Here is a 19824-nt window from a genome sequence, read left to right as displayed (position 1 = left end):
CCGGGAGAGAAGAGGTCCCACTACAGTGGCTGTTGGCGCGTTGTTTTGAACGGAAGATGGAGTTGATACGTGCTGTGCAGTTATTAAAATTAAACAGTGTGTCTACAGGTAACTTATAGTTTCATATTTTTCACGTGCATGTATTACAAACAACTGCTAAATGATTTTTGAGACTCACCGTGTGCATTGTTCTATTTTAACTCGAAATATTTTGGGCTGCAACTGACGCTGTCATTCCGGGGGTTTGTTTTGGTTTCGAAAATAATTTTTAATATGCGATATTTTAGGTGTTTTTTAGCGAAACGTTTTGTTCTGCTATATCCCATCTCACTGCCTTTACTATCTAACATTTAACTGCATAACCTGGGTCAACATTTTTGTTGATCCTGGAACAGCATTCAAATCTCAAATCAGATTTCAGGGACAAGTTTGCAGATTATGTCAAGTTTAGGCTTAAAATCGTGAATTGGTGCTTCTACATCAGTGTTATTCATCTATCATTTCCCTCTGATTTTTGGGATAACCTTTGGGTAGGGTTAGGTTTAGGGGTAGGAATAGGGTTAAGACTAAATTATGTTGACCCAGGAACGCATCTAACTCAGCAATATCAGGACGTGCCATTTAACTATCCGTTCAAACTGCTATAGTTATACTATGTAGACATATTGTATATCGCATGATCATTCTCTGTTTTAAAACTAATGAACAGCCTGCATCATGTTTGGGCATCATTGTACATATGTTGTTGAATTGTTGAAATGTTTCAGCCTGGGTGGATGCAGTGTGGGATTTCGAGTTCACCCACACAGAGCCTCTTGACCCTGTTATTGAGGAGGAGGTAAAGGAAGACCCTGATGTTTTAAAAGCAGTTTACAAGCAGCTTTTGACCTTCTCCAATGAGGATGAGGACAATACACAGGTATAACTTGATGATGCTTTGACTTATTTCTGTTTCACCCCACTAAATGCTTACACAAACATAGTAGATCAGTTATTGTTGCAATGTAACTTACCTACTTATGATTTCATTATCATGTATTTTTTTTCCCCCTGTAGAGTGTCTGGGTGGTGTTTGGTGAGAATGGTGTCTCTGCAAAAACTTTGGTGGCTGTTCTGTCCTACTTCATCCTTAGTGCTAAAGCCAAAAGTCCCAGTCTTGAGCAGAGACTGTTTGGTCTACAAGCAGCCTCTTTGTACTTATTGCTGCTAAAAATACCAGGTCAGTTTGCAACGGATTATTAATGTAGAGCCAAAAAAAAAAGATTCAGGTTTTTTATTGATGTCAAGGGCCTTTCATCCACAACCAAAATGCTTACATAAAAGCAAATTTGATGTCAGATCCTTCCATTTTAACATAGCATAACTATAATTAGTTTATTTAATGTTTGTTTTTTGTCCATTTTCAGGTAGTGTTGCAAATAAAGTGTACCATCAGATCCTTTTTGATACCTGTCTGAACATGCCCCTAAAATGCTGGCCTCAAGACTCTGGCAAGAAACGTAAGAAAGATTCTCTGAAAAGCTCCCAAGGTGACCCAAAACCTGGAAAACGATCCAAACCCCCAAAGAAAATATCAGACGAGGTATAGTGTTTTGATTTATTGTTTGTGTATGTGACACACTTATTGTTTGTGTATGTGATTACACTCGTAATCTTTAAAAGTTCACGTTCCTATTCTGACACATTCTCCAAAGATTTAGACTCATCTATCTGTGAATGATAGTGATGTCATGTATTGCATATTTTTGTGTTTCGTTTCCCAACAGATGGAGATTGATGATGATGATGACGAAGAAGAGGGGATGTACTTTTCTGCACAGGATTTGCTGAAACTAAGGGAGGGCGTTGTATTGCTGGTTCGCACACTTCTGAGACTCCTAGAGAAATTTTCTCTACGAGACAAACCTCAGAGTGCTGACAGTTGTGTTCAGGTCTGTAAATGATGCGTTCCAGCCTCACTCAGCATTTGTGTGCTTTTTGTGGTAGTGTTGGGGATTGGTTTGTACAGTTTCTTCTGTTCCATTAAAGAGCAAGTTTGAGAGTAGATAACCTGTTCTCAGAGCATATTGGACTCAGCAGAAAAGCAATGTTAAAGGTGCTAAAGAGGATGTTTTATTTTATACATTTTTTCAATATTACTTGAAACTGTCTTTACTAACAGATAAAACACTATTTATTAGGTGCACTGAAAGTAAAAATATTAATATACATCATCTGTGCACGAGGTAGGGCCTTAAAAACATAAGCCAATCGTTTACACGATCATCGCGTAAACGATTGGCCCTCTGGCTTGTCAATCACTGCCGTGACGTTCCTTGTGAGAGACGTGCGCGGCTGCGCGCTCCAGTAACTTTCCACACTCCACAGGCACCGCATGCAATGTTTTTGTCAGGAGACAGGAGTAACAACTGCAGATTATGACTTACCTGCGGTGAGTCCGACATAATGAATCCAAAAAACACAAAACAGCGAATGCCGGTGGTACACACTCATGTTCCAATACTCGTGCACGATTTTTGGTAGGCGTTCCTTTGAAGTGAGCTGTGAAGGAGGGGGGCTGTTCTTACGCATGCGCTCATTTGGAAAACTCAGTAACAGTCTTTGGATTCTCAGTCGACGAAAAAATCCTCTCTATCACCTTTATTGTGTAGATCTGAGTATGGTTAAACGCTTTCACATGTTGATAATAGTGAAACCAACGTGCATTTTGTACAGTTATACTCAACAGGATGGTGAGATTTTAATTAATTAATATATTTTTTTTTTTCTTTCAGCTTTTCACTGAACTTACCAACTTTGAACCAGTCATTGGAGATCTGTCATTCTCTCAGGAAAGGTAAATGCAAAATTAGAAGAAAGTGAAATGCATTACAGCATTATTTAAGTATTATATTTATATACTATTATATTTTGAATTGGCTTTTATTTCCAGTTTTCATTTAAACTTTTTTTTTTTTTTTAAGTTTGTTTCCAAGGCAACATTTCTAATTTTCTTTTTAGTTTTTTTTCAAATGTAAGTTTTTCATTTATTTTTTATGATTTACTTTATATTACATTTATTTCAATTAAAGGGTTAGTTCACCCAAAAAGGAAATTTCTGTCATTAATTACTCGCCCTCATGTCGTTCCAAACCCGTAAGACCTTTGTTCATCTTTGGAACACAAATTAAGATATTTTTTTTTATGAAATTTAAGGAGTTTTTTTATATCCCCAATAGAAAGCAACATAATTACCACTCTCATTCAGACTCTGCATTCTGACATGAACACAGAAGCCTGCACTGTCAATACAGTGTAAACAGTGTAGGAGACAGGGGAGAGACAAAATTATTGAATAAAGCCATTATTTTTGTTTTGTTTTTGTGCACAAAAAGTATTCTCGTCGCTTCATAATATTACGGTTGAACCACTGTGGTCATGTTGACTATTTTAATGATGTCTTTGCTACATTTCTGGACCTTGAATGTGGTAATTATGTTGCTTTCTATGGGGTATAAAAAAAAAAAAAGTCTTGTTTTTTATCAAAAAATTAACATTCTTAATTTTGTGTTCCGGAGATGAACATCTTAGAGAAGATGACGTTCTATACATAGAATGGTCTTAGGGGTTTGGAAAGACATGAGGATGAGTACTTAATGAAAGAAATTTCATTTTTGGGTAAACTAATCAACAAGAAGAAAAAATTATAGTTTTGTTTTAGTTAAAAATATCAAAAGTGATGCATTTCTTCTCAAGAGTCTTTCACACAAATACACCTGACTTTATATCAAGCTTTGCAGTCTTCTGAGTTTTTGTGTTTGTGTGATTACAGGAATGTCGACCAATTAGAGAGTCTGCCTGAGCTGTCCTATCATGGACTGGGCCTACTTTGCTCGACCATTCATGGTGAAGGAGATGAGGTGGGTGGGGTTACTCTAAAAAGACCAATGTATTTTGGTTGCACAATTACATTGCTTGATCATTGTGTGTTCTCTTGTACAGTGCCGTCGCCGAGTGTTTCGCAAGCTACTGTATGTGATTCTAATGATGAAAACACAGGAAAGGTCCAAGCCATGTCTTCTTGCTTCAACTCAGGCTGTCTGTGGTGCCAGAGACCATGCCATCCTTTTCATTAGGTTAGTGACTCCAGTTGCATTTCATGTAGGAAAAGAGTTATATTTTTAAAATGCCATACAGTCTCTAAATTTATTACTTCTTCAGCATTGATACTGAGAGTTGGTTTGAATTATGTGTGTTCTAGTCATATTGTTGATGAACAGAGGGAGGCCACATTGCCACTTTTACGGATCCTTGTGCAACACATCTGCCATCAGGTATATTTTATTTTAAATGAATATTTAAAAATAATGATTTCATTTGAATTTTCAGTTTTGTCATTTATTAACTCTCAACCCTCATGTCATTTCTGATATATGATGTTTTTTTGTTTTTTTTTAATGGAACACAAAATTAGATTTCCATAAGAATCTACATACAGTTGCATATGACATATTATAGTGACCACAGCTGTTAAACTTCAAAACGGACAAAAAGCACTAAACTGTGTTTTGGGTGAACTAAAGTGTCAACATTAAAAAATATGTGTGTGTGTGTGTGTGTGCGTGTGGGTGTGTTAGATGGTGGAGAAGTCTGAATATCGAGCCAGTGGAGCACAGGCTGTTGGGAAGCTAATGGCTAAGATGCCATGTCAGGACTATGCAGCCATTGTTAAATGGGTGTATAATTACTCCCGGAATAACAAGGTGAACAGTGTGGCTATAACGGCTCCTTAATAATTTTTAATTTAAGCACAACTTGCCAGTTGCACAGATTATTTGATATTTGTTGATGCACTGGTCTGTTCCTGATAATTAATAATTAAAAAAAAAAAAAAAAAACTCTCTTCAGGTGGCATTTAGAATGTTTGCCCTTGATGTTGCCATGGTCCTTCTGGGGCAGAGTGAGAGGGAATTGGATGACACGGTGGACCCTGAGATGGCTGTGTTCCTGTCTCACAAGTTCCTGGTGCACAATATAGTTTACAATCATCGTAATGACGTCTCTCCCACAGTCAGAGGTCACGCATTGCACTGCCTGGCACAGTGTCTGGAGCTGGGTTCCCAGAATGCCACAAAATGTGTGCATGAACTGTTCTCCAATAGTATGTATAATAATACAGTACATTAAAGAATAGAATTCCCTCATATACAAACATTTTACACTGAGCTGTACAGTTAATTGTAACATGCAGTACATTTGAATACTCGTTCTTTTTCAGCAGGTGCTCAGACTATGCTGGATTCGGCCCGTTCTGAGCGTAAGATTGTATTTTGGTATTTAAAATGAAATGGGGAGAGGCATTTTAATAGTCAGTGATTGTTCAGTTTATGTTGTTTTTTCCCCTCAGAAACTCTAAAGAGAAGAGAAACTGGTCAGAAAAGTGCCCTGACCTTCAGAACCATTGAGCTTACGAAACACAAGAGCATCACTACGAGCCACAGGAGTGTTATGAATACTTCCTTACAGAGTAAGTTCAACTCAAACAGGCCTTGTCATTTTAAATGAAAAATTTTACATGACCAACAATTTCTTTATTAATGTTTCTTTTTGTTTACTTTTAGATGAGGAAACTCTAGCTCTATTTAAAAAGCATGTCAGTGATCCAAAAACCAATGCTAGAAAAAGTGCACTGGAGGTATGAAATACAGACTATACTTTGTAACATTTCACAATATCCCTATTTTATATTATACTTAAAATATTCAAGTCAAGGTTTCTTGCACCAAAACGGTTCTTATTTATTTTAATTGTATGTGACCACTTTCCACCCTCTCTGACCTATAAAATAGGCAGTTTTTGCCCGAATAAATTACTGTTTGTGATTGCCAGATTTTTGACTTTTTGACACTGGTGTAACTCACAGTAGGGTTATTCATATTAGTATGGTCAACTAGTTCATCAGGAATTTTTTTTTGTTGCTTGCTCTTTTTAGGCACTGCGACTCTAACACTAGCCATGCACATTCAAATGTTGTTTTTACCCATTTTTGCACATTGATTTCCAGAAATGCTCTCTGTGGACTAGGGAGGGAGCTTTGTTTTGCTGTTGTTAGATTATGTTTGCATGGTAAACAGTTTTATTTCAAAAGAGAAATAAAATACTTTTTGTAATGTTTATTGAGCGCCAAATAAGCATAATAGAATTATTATCGGAAGATCATGTGACACTGAAGACTGGAGTAATGGCTGTTGAATATTCAGTATGGCTATCAGGAATAAATTAAATTTTTTAAATGTATAAAAGTAGAAGTTACTTCAAATTCTAATGTTTCACAGTATTACTGTTTTTATGGTTTTTGATCAAATAAATGAAGCCTTGGAGAGCATAAGACTACTTTAAAAGAGAGATTTTTTTATTTTTTTATTATTCTTTCTTTTTAATGGTAGAATATGCAAGGCCAGTTAAAGCAAGCACTTGTACCTGATTGTGTGTCTTTCATGTGTTTGTGTAGACCGTCATGAGTCTGCTGAAGCATGGGGTGATCTCATGCAGTGCGGAGAATCTGAGTATTTTGTCAGAGCGCTGCAGGGATCCTGCTGTCTCAGTGAAGAAGAAAGCCATGCAGTGCCTTATGGACCTCCTTGCTGTGAGCACCCCCTCCCAACCTCACATTACAATGTTATTGCTGCATCTAACAGATGGATTCACTCTATCTCTATCTTTTATGACCAGTAGAATGATTAGCTAGTCAAAACAGTCAAACTTTTACCTGTGCCTCTGCATTTTAATGTTTACAACTGAGGTCATGTTTAAATTCTAATTCTAGTCTTTTTAAAAACTTGAGATTTTCCCTTGTTTTTCCTCACAACTTCAGCTGGTAGTATGGTAGCTTTCTCTGACAAATAAGATATTAATCATATCTGTTTACTCATAATTGCATAATTTTACCCACACAATATTACCATCATGAATAAAAATTAGATTTTTATTTTTTTATTTTCACACATGCAAATGGTGATGGCCTGGCCAATGAGGGGTTGCCATATGTCTTAACACCCATTAACACCAAGAATGATAATTATACCTATGTTAGGGTCACGATTCTGTTTATTAGAAGCACATGGTGCAGTTTTGTCTTCTGCCACTTTAAATGTTCATGGATTTTGATTGCCTGTTTTTATTGTCAATGTAAAAAAATCATTGTGAAAGTGATTCCAACCACTATTGTAATCAAAGACTTAATATATAAAGTAGGGCTGGGCGATATATCGAATGCTTTTGTCACGCGCATTTCATCAGTAAAGCCGGTTCCCTGATTGCCGCTAAATCGCCATCACCTGCTTTCAAATGGAGCGGCATTTAATAGACAGAGCCGTAGTTTACTGACACGCTACGCAATATCGCGTTCAATATCGATATGAATCGCCGTCGATATTTAACGCGATATTGCGTGGCTTATCAGTGAACTACGGCTCTGTCTATTAAATGCCGCTCCATTTGAAAGCAGGTGATGCTGATTTTTTATTACTATGAATGGGGAAAAAGTGCAATGCACAATATGGTGAAATAAGTCCCGCCTTCTAAATAAAAGAGCAAATTGCTGATTGATAAAGTCACTGCAACTGTGGTTAGAAGCTCCAGTTGCTCTAGACACTAAGACAAGTGCTAGTTTAGTTTGTGTACTTAACATCCTATAATTTTCTTTCTTTCAATTATGATGTGTCCAGGCTCTACCTGAAAATAAAGAGGTGCAGGAGGCTTGGCTGAGAGGAGTGTTACCGGCTGTCATGGACTCTGAGAGCTCTGTGCAGGAGAAAGCTCTAGAGTGTCTGGACCATGTCGTCATCACTCACATTAAGACTCAAGGCAAATATCGGGATGGCGACACCCCTCAGAGGCTTGCCTGGGAATTACTGGGACTGATGTGTGAGAAGTGTCAAGACCTCAGGTCAGCTAACCCTCTGTGACTAGTGACGTGTAACATGTTTCCCCCTTTCTTTGCTTTCATTGTTTAATTTCAGTCCTCCTCCACATCCTTCTCTGCTGTAGCCGGTATTTCAGCAAGGCTTTCAGCGTGTGGGCTCCGCAGCAGAAGTTCACTCCTGCCTTTGTGAACAGTTTGCTGTCTCACACAGAGGGAGAGAGGGCCGCTGCTGCCTGGCTGCTGTTAGCTAAAATTGCCAGTTGCTCTCCTAAACTGAACTATGGCACCGTTCTGGATACCTGGGAGAATACTATCAGGTACGAAACAGCTGTCAAAAAGTATAGTTTTGTAGTGAATAATTTAGGTTTTCACTGATGTACAGTGTAAATGGTGTCTGCTTGCTTTCCATGTGATTTCATTTTTTTCAAATTATCAGGTCACCAGTCGTTTCAGTTACAATGACCTGTCATATCTTGAGCGTTATGGGTGACATTGCCTCTAATCTCAATGATGACACCAAGGCCAGAATAGTAGGTAAGTGTTGTGTGTCAGGACTTCAGAATGGGACTGAAGTTATTGTAAATGTGACAAAATTACTAATTGTGATTATAATTAAAAGTAGTCGCCACTGGCGACAGGTGATGTGGTTTCATCATAACTTGATCTGGTGAGGTGGCATTAGTTTAATACATATTTAAGAAGTAAACAAGTTGGTCTTGTGAGCCAGTTCATTTTAACCGGAGTTAGTCTTGAACTCACAAGTTCTTGGTCTTACACACTCACTGAACCAAAAGTCATTTTCAGTCAAGTTAAATTTAGATTAACTTAACTGCTATTGTACCATTTGTACTTTTTAAAATGTTTTTGAAAGAAGTCTCTTATGCTCACCAATTATTTTATTTATTTTTTTGATCAAAAATACAGTAAAACACTAACAATGTATATAAATATTATTATAGTTTAAAATAGCTATTTTCATTTTTGTCATATTTTTACATTTTAAATTTATTCCTGTGTTGGCAACGGAATTTATCAGCACCATTATTCCAGTCTTAAGTGTCACATGATTCTTAAGAAATCATAATCTGCTGATTTGGTGCTCAAGAAACATTTCCTATTATCAGTGTGAAATCGACATTTGTTTTGTAATTAATGTCTTTACTGTCACTTTTTACTGTCAGTTTCATGTATCCTTGCTGAAAAAAATCCTTAAAAAAAAAAAATGACCCCAAAATGGTAGTGTTGTGCAGTCTAATTACCTACTTTGTTCTCGTAATACTAGTAATTCAGTTTAAGTTACACATTCACAACACAGCTTTGTTAGTAATGGCATTTTAATTGAAATACATTACAAACATGCACATTTTACCTGTGTAGATGATCTGATGGGCTGGTTGAAGACTTTCAGCCTGCCTTTGGAGGTCATCAGCTCCTGTGTGGATACTCTGGTCAGATTTGGAAGATCAGACAACACTCAGGACACATTGGTAAGATCATACCATTGCCAAGAAGATCTTGTTAGATGTGTCTTATTTATACTTAAATACTTTCTTTCTTTCTTTCTTTCTTTCTTTCTTTCTTTCTTTCTTTCTTTCTTTCTTTCTTTCTTTCTTTCTTTCTTTCTTTCTTTCTTTCTTTCTTTCTTTCTTTCTTTCTTTGTGTTTGTGTGTTTCAGGGTTTCTTGGATCGTTTCTGTGGAGAGCTGGTTTCTGTGTGTGAGAGTTATCTGTCTAGTGTCATTCTACAAGAGAAAGGAGCTATAGACATCAATGAAGACCTTCTGGTACTTACAAAGGAGTTAAATGACACCTTTTTCATTTGAGGCCCACTTATAAAATTATTGAAGTTTTTGCAAAAAAAAAAAAAACAGTCTGTTTACTTTTTGCATGACTATTTTCTACCCTCTTCGACCTTTACAGTTAAACAGGCTGTTTTTATATATTTATTTATTCTTACTGTAGTGATTTTTAAATCGGAAAGCAAAAATATAGGGCCTGTTTACACCTTACATTTCTTCAGCAAGCCGACGTGCAAATTACCACAAATGAAACAAAGTTTGGCATCGCATCCTGAACATACAATAATCGTACAATAATTAAAAATTGTATGACTAAATTATATCATTATCTCAATCCTTCATCATAGTCACAAACCTGCATTACAATGTGAAAGAAATCAATAAGCAATTTAATGATGATCATATGATCATAAACCTTGTTAAAAAAAAACTTTAATTTAACTGTGCATTAAACTCAAGATCTGATCTCGGAGACCACAACTTGTTAAAAGAATTAAATAAAGTGATTAAAATAGCAGTGTTTTATTCAATTCAATCCATCCTCTGTATCTCAGGTAAAACATCTTTATACGCTTGGTGTCGCTTCTCTCCATTGTCCATCTAAAGTGGGGAAGAGAATTTTCCTTCTGGTTCAGTCTGTTCTAACTCCTTCAGAGCAGCAAGGTGAGTCCATGAAACTTTTTTGCAGGATTCTTATCGTGCATGTGTCACTTTAGTAAATCTGAAACACACAACCAAGAGCTTTTTAGAAATCTACCGAATTGTAAGCACAGACTAAGATGCAGTTTTATGCCATTACAGCTGGTGTCAACATCAGGGTCTTGAAGTAGTGCTTTAAAAACATCATCTGTCTCATTAAGTGCATAAATTATTATTATTTTTTTTTTTGTGTGTGTTTTCTTTCAGTTCCTGCTGAAGGAAATGAGCTGCCTGCTAGTCAACCTCTGTCTCAGTTCAAACCCAATTCCATGCCTACAGTGGTCCGAGCACATGCTGTTATCACATTAGGTGTGAAACGTTTACAAACTGTTTCTTTTTTGAGATGCACATTACCCTGCAGGCAGAATGTGACAGTATTGTTCTCTTTGTATCATAGGTAAGCTGTGTTTGCAGCACGAGGAACTGATGTTGAAGTATCTCCCTGTGTTTGCACGGGAGCTAGAAGTGGGCACAGAGCTGGCCGTGCGCAGTAATGTGGTGGTGGTGATGTGCGACCTTTGTGTGCGCTACACCAACACAGTGAGCCGGTATATCCCAAACATCTCAGCATGTCTTAGAGACAAAGAGGCCATCGTCCGAGAACAGACCCTCATTATGCTCACCAACTTACTGCAGGTACTCATGCAAACCTGTGATCAGACCCTCCAGGCTTCTTTTTTTTTTTTTTTATCTGGCTGTGTCAGATTCTTTAAATATCTTGCATTGTGATGTTTTGTTCTTCAACAGGAGGAATATGTGAAATGGAAAGGTGCACTGTTTTTCCGCTTTGCTGTGGCTCTTGTGGACCCAGATCCTGCCATTGCGGAGTAAGAAATATGGCCTCACAAAAAAAAAAGCTTATTACAGTACAGTTTATGTTGCCATTTAATCTAATGTTGTTGGGGTTTTTTTCCCCATCTGTTTTTGTTGTTTAGACTCTGTGAGTACTGCCTGGTTGACCTTCTGCTTAAGAAGAGTCCACTCATGTTTTCCCAGCATTTCATTGAGTGCATTTTCCACTTCAACTCTTATGAGAAACACAAGAAATATAATAAGTTTCCTCAAACTGAGAGGTACATTCTGAGATTATACATCATATGAACCTGCATTTTTTTTTTTCCAGTGGTTTGCAAGAAACGGTGTTTAATTTCCTTTCAATTTCTGGGAGGAATCTACTGATGTTGAATGCTATGAGTTCTGAAAATGTGTTTGTTTTTTGACAGTGAGAAAAGCAAGTTTTCTCTGAGAGGACTGCAGAATCAAGGCAAACGCTTCAGGATCTACAGGTTCCTATTGAAAAACTTTACAGATGAGCAACGCTTCAATATCACAAGCAAAATCTGCCAGGACATTCTTGGTGAGAGCTATATGTGATTGATTGCTTGCTGTGGTGTTTGGATAAATGCTTGAAAGTGCTGGAAAAGTGCTTAAATTTCACTCCTAAAATCTGTACAAAGTTAAAGAATAGGCTTGTAACAAATGATTGATCAATCCTAAAACATTTAGAATATTATTTAATGTTAAAAAAGACCTTTACACACCAGAGGCTATGCAATAAAGTGAAATGAATCACAGACGAATGGTCCTTTTACACCAAGAGCAAAAATGAATATTAAACAAATTCTGAATCTAAATAAGTCAGGCTGAAAGAAGTACAAATTCACACCCCTGTACAGTAGAGGGCACAACAGAAATGCACATTTTCTGTCACGTTACCATTCAAGATGTTAAAAGAACAGAACACTGGTATGGATATGGAGGACCACGAGTGTTACGGAAATAGTAATAAAGCATTTCATTAATTATTAACTTAGTGTACAGGGGATCCATGAATTGATCTTTAAAAAAGAAAAAAGAAAGAAAAACATTTCTTAATCTAACTGGAAGTTAACTGAAGATGATATTCAGAATTCCAGGTCATTTCAAATATTGAAAACATAATGTTTAAAACAAGCTTTTCCAAACTCTTTATGAACCCTGAATAGAGTGCCAGCCCCACCCAACATAGTTGTTTAGCTATGTTTAATGCTTTAACTATCTTGTGTTTTTCAGTAGCAGGAATATTTATCCATTATGTAGCTGTGAATTAAATTTACAGGTTGAAGGCAAATGGTTAGGGACTCAACAGAAGTTCAGAGAAATACTGGTTTATTACATAGATGTGAGCCTTACAGATGCCTCTCTTCTCCAGCCAGTTTTGTGGACTCTGAGCTGCCTCTGGACTCTCAGGGCTCAGAGTTGCTTGCAGATACATTTGACATCCTCTCGCTGAAGGAGATGAAACTTACAGCCATTAGCGGCCAAGCAGCAGAAGAACCTCAGGAGGATGAGATGGCCATGGCTAAAGCGGTCTTACAGGTGGCCCAGAAAAAGTTGGTCTCACAGGTGAGAGAACGTCCTGAGGGTGGCTTCTGGAGGCGGACGAGCTATCGTTAGATCTTTGATGAACTTGCCATCTGTTTTCTGTGCAGGTCCAAAAGAGAAACTTTGTCGAGAATGTTATTCCTATCATCATCAGTCTGAAGAACATGCTGGAAGAGCAACACTCACCTGTCCTGAAACACCTTATGGCATACTTACAGGTGATGCATATAGACAGGATTAAATATATGTGCCCCCCCCCCCACTTCTCTAAATAAATTAGTTTAATTATTTGTCTACGTGTATATATACTAGGGGAGTAATGATACACTCATGTCATGATTCAATAAAAATTGCGATACTGATCTCACGATAGAACGATGCTATTGCAATATTTTAAGCCAAAATAAGAGAGGGTTTTTTATTATTATTACTTTATTATTTATTTAAATATTATTTTATTATTATCAGGACCCACAAATATTCCCCTATTGCATTATTATACATTATATTCAACATTGTATATGTTTAAATATACTAATGTCACTGAAACTTTAATTTTCTTCTCACGCAGTACACCCATGCTTTCAATGCAGGCATTCATTGGATCTCTTACACAGACAAGCCGTGTACGCACAGACTCTCCCGGTGCTCGCTATTTCCTGTCTCTCCCGCTATTAATGCACTATACATATAAAAATAAACCATCTAAAAACACTTTTAATAATCATACTACTAATACTAAATGTGATATGGTGATTGAAATTAAGTTTGCTCTTTGACTTTGAGGAGTGCTGTTCTGGTAGCGCGTATGTACTTAAGATGATCAATGCAATCAATCACAATTCTAATCGCAAGAAAGCATGTCAAAATTATTATTCCCAAAATATAAATGGTTAATATATCTAAAAATGTAAATTCTGGATTTACTCGCTCTCATGATGTTTTTGTGCGTCACCCAAGCATTTGAACGTCCATGTTTATTATAGTATGCGCATCGTTGTAAATCTGTTCATCATATAAAGCCATTGTGTCTTTTCAGAAAACTTGGCTTTGGATTAGACCACTTGATTGATTATTTTTACAATGCCGTTATGACTTTTTTTTTTTTTTTTTTTTTATCTTTTTAAGTTTGGACTTTCAGTGGAGGGACAGAAATCTCAGGTTTCACAAAAAATATCTTCATTTGTGTTTGGAAGTTTTGGAAGGTTTGAAATGACATGAGAATGAGTTTATGATGACAGAATTTAAATCTCTTAGGTGAATTATACCTGATAAATACAGCAAGCTGAGCTTTGAATAAAACTAGCTCTGAATCCAATATGTTTACATCAGGGACACATATCATCTTATTTTAATATTGTGATTTTTTTTCAAAGTAACATTATATTGTTTGCACCTCTAATATATACACATCAGACAAATGTCTTGGGCCATTGCATCTCCTCTTTCTAAATCGATTTAAAAAAAAAAAATGTCTCATGTCTAAAAAGTTCTGTTCCAATTAGTGTGAACTTTATCTAGTTTCAGTCAAGGTGAAAATTGCATAAGCTCAGTCAAAACAATAAAAAAACAAACAAACAAACAAAAACATTTTCGTGCTCTCAGAAGCAGAACTCATCGTAATTGGTGGTGAACAAGAGAATACAGCAAATATCTTTTTTTTTTTTCTTTTCTTTTTTTTTGGCTCCAATAGATAAATAGTTAATAGAACAGTCTATTAATAGAACAGGAGATAGTCCATGATAGTGTTTCTGTGACTTTGTAAAAGAGGGAAAAATTATAGAGATTATGTTGGTCAGAAAAGAGAAAGTTGTCAAATTAGCTGCAAATTCCTCGGAACTTGGCTGCATAGTTGTTTCTAATACAATGTTAACTAGTCAATATAACACAATATATTCTGTGAAAAGGGTCCATTACTTTACACCAGTTAATCAAGCATGTAAACTCATCCTCGTGGTAGTTGTAGTACTTATGTAGCAATGTTTTAATCAACTGACAGTTTGAAAGCACACCAAAAAAATTTAACTGTGTCGTTAGGTAATATTTTCTGACATTAAAATTAATTTACTCATACATTGAAAAAACACACACACACATATATATATATATAATACTATTTTAAAATCCAGAGAGAAGACGGAGTTGATCATTGATGTCATTTTATGAGTACTCTTTTATTCATACCCATCCCTATTAGATGTAGTTTACCATGTGTTTTTGACATCGTTCTTCATTACAGATGCCTTACAAACCTTTTTGCTTCTTAACAAACTTATTTACTCTGACACAAGCCTTTTGTATATTACAGGTAACAATGCAGGACTATCGTTCAGAGGTGAAGGAACTGTTTGCTGCTGATGAGCAGTTGGCTGCAGAGGTGGAGTATAACCTGAAGCAGTTTGAAAAGGAAAAACAACAAGAAGAACAACAACAGATGGAGAAGCAATTGGCCAACTTCATAATGTCACCCAGACAAAACGTGAGTCAAACATACGCATGCATTGGAAAGTAGCAGAAATTTGACAACAATGCCTTTACTTGGCTGCTGGTTTTTGAACCAGTCTCTTTCTTTCCTTGGTTTCTCTCCCTTGCCCATTCTTATTTAGAGTAATGCCATGGCTTCTCCTGCCCAAGCAGCAAATGTTGGGAGGCAGACACCCAGGGGAGGTTTTGCCACCCCTCTACATTCTCATGCTAATAAAGGACCCGCACAAACCCCTAAATCTTCTGATGCTCTAAGGTAAAACTGAGCCACATCCCAGTACAACAGATAACCTATCATTTTTTTTTTAGTTAGAAATCACCAATGTCAGTATAATAATCATCATCAGCAGCACACTTTATCTGTAAAAATAGGGCAAAAGTGTTATGTATGAATATTCTCATCATTTTTTCAATTATTCGTTCTCTCAGGCGCCGCACATATGCAGGCATGCTAACTCCAGTCAGGAGCCATTCTTCCCCTACAGTGTTTTCAACAGGTAAATCAAAAATAGCCTTTTTTCTTTTGTCAACAAATGAACAGTAATATTGCTCATACAGAACAACAAAGGTCAGTCATTTCTGATGTAATTTCTTTTGTAACATCTGCAGTACAATAATTAATCGCACAACTTCAAGGGAATTTTAGATAATGTAATTTATTCTCTTTGTTTTCTATATTTATATAAGACACAATAACATAGTTTCTACCAATGGACTGTCAAAATGCATTGCTTTTTGTGTTTACTTCAATAAACCACTCTCTCTCATGACAGGACGAGGAAAACAGATTGGGAGAGCAATTAGTACTCCACAGGGTAAGATTCATTCATTTGGATGTCTCCTATAATTACAAAAGTCCATCCTTAGTGGATTTAATTGAGCTCTTTTCTGATTCTTTAAAGCGAGCATCAATGAAGTGACATTTGGAGAGCAAGTCAGTGCCATCTGCAATGAAACTAGAAGAGGTATGTTTTTGTGAATTGTCATTCACATTTAATCTTAGGGTCAGAAATATTATTTACAACACTATAACGCATGGTGTTCAAATGTACTTGGAAGTACTTGGAAGGTTCTGAATATGTTGAAATGTGTTACAGGTAGCAAAGGTGTGGAGGAAGAAGAGAGCGTTCTACACCTGATGTCACCAGAACAACAGTAAGTTTATACATTGAGAGTTAAAAGGATAGTTCACCCAAAAACTAAAATTCTATAATCATTTACTCGCCCTCAAGTTGTTCAAAGTCTGTATAATTTTCTTTGTTCTGTTGAACACAAAGGAAGATATTTGTAAGACTGTGTTGAACTGAACAGTTTTGGGGCACCATTGACTTCCATAGTAGTTTTTTTCCTACTAAGGATGTCAATGGTGCCCCAGAGTGGCATGGTTACAAACTTTCTTCAAAATATCTTCCTTTGTGTTCAAGAAAACAAAGAAATTTATACTGATTTGGAATAACTTGAGGGTGAGTAAATGATGACAGTATTTTAATTTTTGGGTGAACTATCCCTTTAAGCTGAATTTAGATTTATTAATTTAACAGACACTTGTCCAAAGTGACTTAAAAATACAGTAAGCGCTTTATCTTGAAGCAGCAATATAGACAAAGTGCTAAAACATTAATTTACAGTATTTCATTTAAAGTTACACCATGTAACTTTTTGCCGTTTTGTGGTTAAAAAATAAAAAACTTAACTGCAAGTATTTTGCAGAAGAACATTATTTTGGTTGTGCTTCGGCTCTGCGTGACTCTGTCTGGATGAATAAGGTTATCCTACTGCTCATAAAACATTCACTACTAGGCTTAAGAGATATAAACAATTCTCAAGCTGACTAGCTGAAGACGTTAATGTTTCTATACCCATTAATAGACACAGTACTTCCTTGAAGAAAATTCCAGCACAGTGCTACAATAACCACAATGAAATGACTCTTCACATTAGATGTTTTACAATGAACTCTGCTAGAGAGCTACATATGGCAATTTATCTGTTCAATAAAATACCTTACTCACCTGTTGAGTAATAAGAACACCATCTCTGCTTCGCTTTTGCAACATTTCAAAACCCTCAGTTCTCGCCATCTCTGATTCTTGTTTTATTACGAGCTCGCACCATATATGTGTCAAAGTAGCCATAACAACTTTTCTCTATTTACGGATATGACGAGACACGCACGGATGAGTGACATGTATGTAATTTCCTGTGAAAACCATCCCGTCAGGTCTAAAATTTAAACTTTTAATAATATGCTTACCATAGCGAATCAGGGTAAGACTAAAACACGTTTTGGAAGAAGGAATGACATCATTATGTAAATTTTGTTAATTTTGAACAAAGTTACATAGTATACCTTTTTGAACTTTAACATTATAAGCAAATATCTTAAAAAGATTAGATGATGGTATTTTGGTTAACTTTTTATATTTTTATTCCCCCTTTTAGAAAACCAGTGCCCAGGCAGTGGAATGTGGAATCCCCTCTTGTACAAAAACGGAGAACCAAGAAAAGAATTTAGCGACTGTTTATCTGTGCATTTATTATGATGAATTATGTATTAGCTATACCTTTCACTTCACTTCACAAGCCCTCTTTGGGCTTTCACTCTTTCACTGTTCTCGATAACTCTCCTTTATTACCATTTCATCTTGTCTTGTTTGTAAAAAGGTGATGTTATTAAATGCGTTTGATACTTTGGAAAGCATCATGTGTATTTCTTCCAAACCTGGTTGTTATATGGAAATGTACTGATTCTGAATGTGTTTGAAAGTCACAATCTACTTTCCCTGCAGTTCATATAAAGTGTGGCAACTAAAGACTGTATTATATGGAGCAGATTTATCACACTTTGGTGCAGTGTTCTGGTTCTCCTTATGATGTCTTAGTGAAACATTAAGGAAACAAAAAGGAAGTCTTTGAGAGGTTTAATTATTTAAAAAAAAAAAAAAAAAAAAGTCATTCAAGTGACGTTAAGGTGTCATCCACTTGTCAATCACTGGATATTATCACCTGTGCCTACAGAGTGGATTGATAAACACAATACAATATACAGGTAATATTAAGATTAAATGAAGAGTTTTTACTGTTATAAATACAGATTTTTGAGCGTTAGCAAAAAAATTTTTGTCCAAATAAACATGAAATGCACATTTTTGTCTCTTGATCACAGCATATATTGTATAATGAATAAAAAATATGATAAACAAAATACACAAACAAAAGAAAAGCAAAAAATTCTGCCACATGAACAGGCTTCTGCTCCATACAGATATTTTTTTTTTCTTTGAAGAAATTCGTTATACATGTATTTATTAGTAATTGAGTTGCTAAAAGCTAAAACAAAAGTAGCCTCCCTTTTGAATATTTGTATACACTAATCATAGAACTTAGATATCATGTCTGTGTATGTGAAAAATAAATTTAATTTTTGAAAGTTACAATCAATACATTCACAACCTGATGATGCTGGGATTATGTTAACCAGCATGAATTGACAATGTTCCCAATAAGATTGTGCAATTTAAAGGGATAGTTCACCCAAAAATGAAAATTTTATAATTACTTACACATCTGTTTCAGGTCTAAAACAACATAAGGATGAGATATCTAAAACAAGATAAGTGATGACAAAATTTTCAATTTTAGGTGAACTATCCCTTTAATAGCGTCTCTGACATTTAGTAAAAAGGTCAGTCACAATGGTTGCGTTTGCTCTCACTTCCACATGAGGGAGACAGACACCTTTTGATATTGTCCTGATACGATTAAAAATGTCCTTGGCAGCTTTTTATCTGACAACAAGCAGAATAAAGTAAGTTAGCTGCCTTTAAGATTTAAATTTCATATTTGGTCTCAGTGTCAACTTTTTAATGGTTGCACATGGATCATTCAGGATATATACAGTACAGTCCAAAAGTTTGGAACCACTAAGATTTTTAATGTTTTTAAAAGAAGTTTCGTCTGCTCACCAAGGCTACATTTATTTAATTAAAAATACAGTAAAAACAGTAATATTGTGAAATATTATTAAGAAACAAGAAACATTTAATGTGTACAATTGTACGAAATATTTGTGTACAATATTTTTTTTTCAGGATTATTTGATGAATAGAAAGTTCAAAAAAACAGTGTTTATCTGAAATCTAATCTTTTGCAACATTATAAATGTCTTTACTGCCACTTTTGATTGATTTAATGCATCCTTGCTGAATAAAAGTATTAATTTCTTTAATTTCTTTTCAAAAAAATAAAAATAAAAATTCTTACTGACCCCAAACTTTTTAACGGTAGTGTATAATGCTACAGAAGCTTTGTATTTCAGATAAATGCTGTTCTTTTGAACTTTCTATTCATCAAGGAATCCTGAAAAAAAAAAAAGTACACAACTGTTTTCAACATTGAAAATAATCATAAATGTTTATTGAGCAGCAAATCAGCATATTAAAATGATTTCTGAAGAATCATGTGACACTGAAGACTGGAGTAACGATGCTGAAAATTCAGCTTTGCATCACAGGAATAAATTACTTTGTCAAATATATTTAAATAGTACACAGTTATTTTAAATTGTAATAATATT

At 35.6% G+C, this 19824-nt stretch overlaps 1 protein-coding gene across 1 annotated transcript; it reads left to right on the top strand.

The window, feature by feature from the left end:
* Nucleotides 1-39: 39 nt before the first annotated feature.
* On the top strand, nucleotides 40-17828 carry ncapd3 (non-SMC condensin II complex, subunit D3). The gene is made up of 35 exons (XM_067403025.1): nucleotides 40-108; nucleotides 768-919; nucleotides 1057-1219; nucleotides 1407-1582; nucleotides 1767-1931; nucleotides 2775-2836; nucleotides 3812-3899; nucleotides 3982-4115; nucleotides 4241-4313; nucleotides 4617-4742; nucleotides 4888-5140; nucleotides 5258-5296; nucleotides 5387-5506; nucleotides 5601-5674; nucleotides 6491-6625; nucleotides 7707-7927; nucleotides 8029-8220; nucleotides 8340-8437; nucleotides 9281-9390; nucleotides 9579-9686; nucleotides 10256-10364; nucleotides 10608-10709; nucleotides 10798-11036; nucleotides 11148-11227; nucleotides 11336-11473; nucleotides 11624-11757; nucleotides 12592-12785; nucleotides 12872-12982; nucleotides 15073-15243; nucleotides 15371-15504; nucleotides 15678-15745; nucleotides 16022-16063; nucleotides 16151-16213; nucleotides 16346-16403; nucleotides 17691-17828. Exons 1-35 carry the CDS (start codon nucleotides 57-59, stop codon nucleotides 17761-17763), a joined length of 4257 nt encoding a protein of 1418 aa, XP_067259126.1. The 5' UTR covers nucleotides 40-56; the 3' UTR covers nucleotides 17764-17828.
* The last annotated feature ends 1996 nt before the right edge of the window (nucleotides 17829-19824 follow it).

This window comes from Chanodichthys erythropterus, chromosome 12 (assembly GCF_024489055.1).
Source record: "Chanodichthys erythropterus isolate Z2021 chromosome 12, ASM2448905v1, whole genome shotgun sequence".
NCBI lineage: Eukaryota > Metazoa > Chordata > Actinopteri > Cypriniformes > Xenocyprididae > Chanodichthys > Chanodichthys erythropterus.
The sequence above is the reverse complement of the archived record's forward strand: the minus strand, read 5'-3'. Positions and strand labels throughout refer to the sequence as shown.

What these genes read in the sequence shown, in the direction of transcription:
- ncapd3 (XM_067403025.1), top strand. Translation starts at nt 57, where the DNA reads ATGGAGTTGATACGTGCTGTGCAGTTATTAAAATTAAACAGTGTGTCT. An exon ending in CACCAAGGCCAGAATAGTAG is followed by an intron (nt 8,438 to 9,280) that starts GTAAGTGTTGTG and finishes TTACCTGTGTAG; the next exon opens with ATGATCTGATGGGCTGGTTG. An exon ending in CTGCAATGAAACTAGAAGAG is followed by an intron (nt 16,214 to 16,345) that starts GTATGTTTTTGT and finishes AATGTGTTACAG; the next exon opens with GTAGCAAAGGTGTGGAGGAA.